Below are 3,927 nucleotides of genomic sequence, written 5' to 3' on the forward strand. Positions count from 1 at the left end.
AATTCAGCAGATAAGCGTCTCGGCTTAGAAAATGCTGGGGCCCCTTTTGTTTCAATATGGTGGAATACTGTGGTTTTCTCCGCCTTGTCAGATAAAAGAGAGGGGCTTGTGATTTCTGGATATTTCAGAAGTATTTGGTTGAAGTCGGAAGCTTCAAAAAGAATAGTGACGCTGGAGCTAGATGAGCTGACGTCAGCGGTTTTACCATAGGAAGAGATATTGGTCTCTTTATCGATGAGGCAACTGCTTTTGGCATCGACAAGCAATTTAAAATGCTTGAGGAAATCGATGCCTATGATAGGATGTTCGACATCGGCTACTAGAAATGACAAGGTAAATGAACGACGTAAATTTAGGTTGAGAGTAAGCAGTTTAGTGCCATATGCAGCACGAAGGACTTGCCCATCATCAGTTTTTTTCTTGTGGGCGGTGGATTTTTGGGAGTACCGAAATGTCGGCGCCCGTGTAGATGAGAAAGTTTATTCTTACGGTCGGCCAAGATGATACGGCAATCGCGGTCATGGCCGTCTAGCGATCGCCTGCTTAGTTTCCCGGGGATGCACACTTTTTAGCCTTTTCGCCGAAATTAGTTATTTGCGGCGGGTTTGTATTGACGATTGCGGGGCCGCCGATACGAGGAACGTCTATGTGAGCGGAACGCATGGACAGTTGCTCAATTTGCTTTTCTAAGTGCGTTGTGGGGTGAAAAGGTAAGATCATTGATCTTGTCGGCAACGGCGGCGAGTTGGGTTAGGTCTTCGTTTAAGGCAGCGAGAATGCTTTGCGTGTTTTTTTGGGAGACGGGACAACCATAGCGACTTCTGAAGTGGCTCACCAACGGAACCCCCGGCAAGCGATCGCATCCGAGTGAGAAGTTGTGATGGACGCTGGTCACCAAGCTCGAGGCCTTGAAGGAGGGTTTGTATTTTGGAAGCCTCGCTTTCTGAATGCAGTTCTATGAGACGCTTCTTTAAGGCGTCGTACTTGCCACCTTCAGGAGGGTTGATAATGATGTCGCTTGCCGAATTGAGGACATCGGATTCCATAGCCGATATCACGTGATGAAATTTTGTGGCATCTACGGTGATTTTGGCCAAGGAGAATTGGGCCTCTATCTGCATAAACCATAATGTGGGATTTGTCTTCCAAAGTGGGGGAAGCTTAATGGCAATGCGGTTGATTTGCGGCTCGGAATTGTCATCCATGACGTTTTTATGCGTTGCGAAGAATGAAATAATTTAGATGCGACCAATTAAAAATGCGGTAAATACCGGGAAAAATAACATAGGTATATGCATGGGTTGAGAGGGAAATTCGCTCAGCGTGACATATCGACATGCACCGATTCTATTTTCAAGCATCGTGGTAGAAATTAAAAAATAATTTCACGGATACATTAAATATACAGAATATGCCACATTACCTGTTGTATATCGCTCGCGGATGTTGATGGATCACTCCACGAGGTTTTTTTTTTGGATCAGAAGGTTCATATCATGTTTGGGTCACCATTTTATGGTGAGTTTGTCGGAGTCGGAAAAGAACTCAAGTCAGCTTTTTTATATATCTACTATAACCTTTTTTTTTAATTTAACATAATATAAGAACAATTACGTGTTTTTAGTAAAGCGACCGAAGAGTGTCCTATCAGTACAGCGTGGTCTAGCCAAAAGTGCCAACTCCTCGTGTTGCCAGATTCATCTCTTTTTTCGTCTCTTCCTGGCACTACTGAATCTACTATTTGTTGTTTCTAGGCCGCACTAGATATACACCACACATTTAAGCGGCCCGTACACATTGTGCAGAGCACGTGAAGGATCCGTGAAACATTGAGATCACTAAAATCGGGTGCCCAATAGCTATAGAAAGGTTTTTGGTACACCGAATAAGATCCATTAAGGGGATCATTCAAGTATTACGTCAGCATGGGGGGGGGAAAAGGGATGGTTTGAAGGTTGCTTACGTCACCATCCACTCCTTTTAGAAGATATGAATTATTCTAAGCTGCTGACGGGGGAGATGGTGGTGTTTGTCAAAATGGCTGAAAATCTGCTTACGTAATACTTGAATAACCCCTAAGCATATTTTCATAAACTGTGGTTGATGACGTAAGCATCATCCAAACTCCCCCCCCCCAAAAAAAAATTGTTATCAAAAGTTAGATTGGAAACCCCTTATTACGTATTGTAACTCGTGTTGTGGGTGTATCTCATTGGACGTTATTCTGGAAATTTTTTTGTGCATCGCAGATTGAGCTTTATTACACATTGTAATTGGACGGTATTGTTGAACTTTTGATATTGATGAAAAAAAAACCGTACATGCATCGCGAATCGTGATTTATTACGTATAGTAACTCGTGTTGTTTGGTGGTATTGCGGAACATGTGCATCTCATATAGCGCTTTATTACTTATTGTAACTAATATTGTGTGAATTTGTTTTTCATCGCGTGTTGCGCTTTATTACTTATTGCGAGATATCTTGGTTCGTTGCGTATTGTAACTCGTATCACGTGTTGTGCATCGCCTATTGTGCTTTATAACTTATTGTAACCCGTATTGTGGAATTTTTGTGTGTTGAGTGCTGGACGATATTTTGGAATTTTTTGTACCCCGTGTATTGCGCTTTATTGCGTATTGTAACTCGTGTTGGGTGGTATTGTGAAATTTTTTTGTGCATCGCGTATATATTGTTAGATGTCTTGGTTCATTACGTTTTGGAACTCGTGTTGGGTGTGTACCTCTCATTCGGCAGTGTTGTGGCATTTATGTGCATCAGACATGCTTTGTTATATCTCGTTTTTGGAGGTATTGCGGAATTTTTTGTGCGTCGCTTATTAGCCTACTTTTTAATTACATAATGTTAGATGTGTTGGTTCCAGGGCCACTACTAGATGTTTAGTCAACTGGGGCGAGTGCGTATTTTGGCATCCCTTGTAATGTTGAAGATGTTTGAGAATAAGATTTGCGGCCGTGGGTGTCTATTACGCTCACGCCGTTGTACAAAGAGGTCGTTAGTGACGTCACGCCCTTAAGCTGGGTTTTCCTAGGAATAGGTTTGTTGCGTCGCGTGAACCGAATTAGATTATTTCGCGCCGGCAGAAATGTGTTACATAATTACGCTACGCATTTGTGTTTTCCTAGCGGGGCGCATCAGATCAGGGTGGCTATATAAAGTATATGGCTTTGACGTCTGCATGCTCCGGTTTGAAGGGAAGGAGGAAAGAAAACGTCAAGAGACGCATTTGACTCCTCCAGAAGCAGTCGGCCAATATTCACGCCCGACGTAAAGCGCTGTAGAAAAACAGTCATGTTTTTCTTACTGATGGGTGAATCACGTTGCGCGCGGCACAGGAAACCAGCTGGCTTTAAGGCAAATTCTCACTACGACCATCATTAACAAGATTTTTCTCAGCAGTCCGCGATATGTCGTCAATTTTACAAAACACTCCTTGGGTCGAGAATAGTGTTAGGTCTGAAAGGGATAGACCAATCATAATTTTCTCCGCTGCTGATAATCATCGAGTGATGTAGCACGTGCGTTATTAGTATTATATATATTTATTGTGCGCGTTTATGTGTGATGATTGTCCCTAATTTTCGTAAGCTACATTTTTTTAAATTCATGCGGATTCTTTTTATTTTCGTCAAATATTTGAGAAATGGGTAGGCTATGCACGCACATGAAACTCGCACGGGGAAATTTTCTAAATTACTGTAAAAAAAAATGGTTCAATGATATGCTCAACAAAAATATATGAATTTTCAAAACGGCATTCTCTCCCATGTTTTCACACATTTATCTACCGTCTTGATATTAAGACAAAATCAAGAACAAGTAACCTTTTATTTACATCATTAATTAGACGGTTTGTTTCATACAACATGAAACTGCACTCAAGGATTAGAAAAAAAATTATTTCGAT

At 41.6% G+C, this 3,927-nt stretch overlaps 1 protein-coding gene across 1 annotated transcript; it reads right to left on the reverse strand.

The window, feature by feature from the left end:
* Positions 1-707: 707 nt before the first annotated feature.
* Positions 708-1,212, reverse strand: LOC149083952 (uncharacterized). The gene has a single exon (XM_089235433.1). The coding sequence runs from the start codon at positions 1,203-1,205 to the stop codon at positions 717-719; it is 489 nt and encodes a 162-aa protein (XP_089091559.1). The 5' UTR covers positions 1,206-1,212; the 3' UTR covers positions 708-716.
* Between the last annotated feature and the right edge of the window lie 2,715 nt (positions 1,213-3,927).

Source organism: Pholcus phalangioides, unplaced genomic scaffold (assembly GCF_987345545.1).
Source record: "Pholcus phalangioides strain wild (caught in Gottingen) unplaced genomic scaffold, Ppha-v1.0 ptg000008l_1, whole genome shotgun sequence".
In the NCBI taxonomy this organism is placed as follows: Eukaryota; Metazoa; Arthropoda; class Arachnida; order Araneae; family Pholcidae; genus Pholcus; species Pholcus phalangioides.

Excerpts from the sequence above, each read along its gene's own strand:
- LOC149083952 (XM_089235433.1), bottom strand. The coding sequence starts at position 1,205 with ATGGATGACAATTCCGAGCCGCAAATCAACCGCATTGCCATTAAGCTT.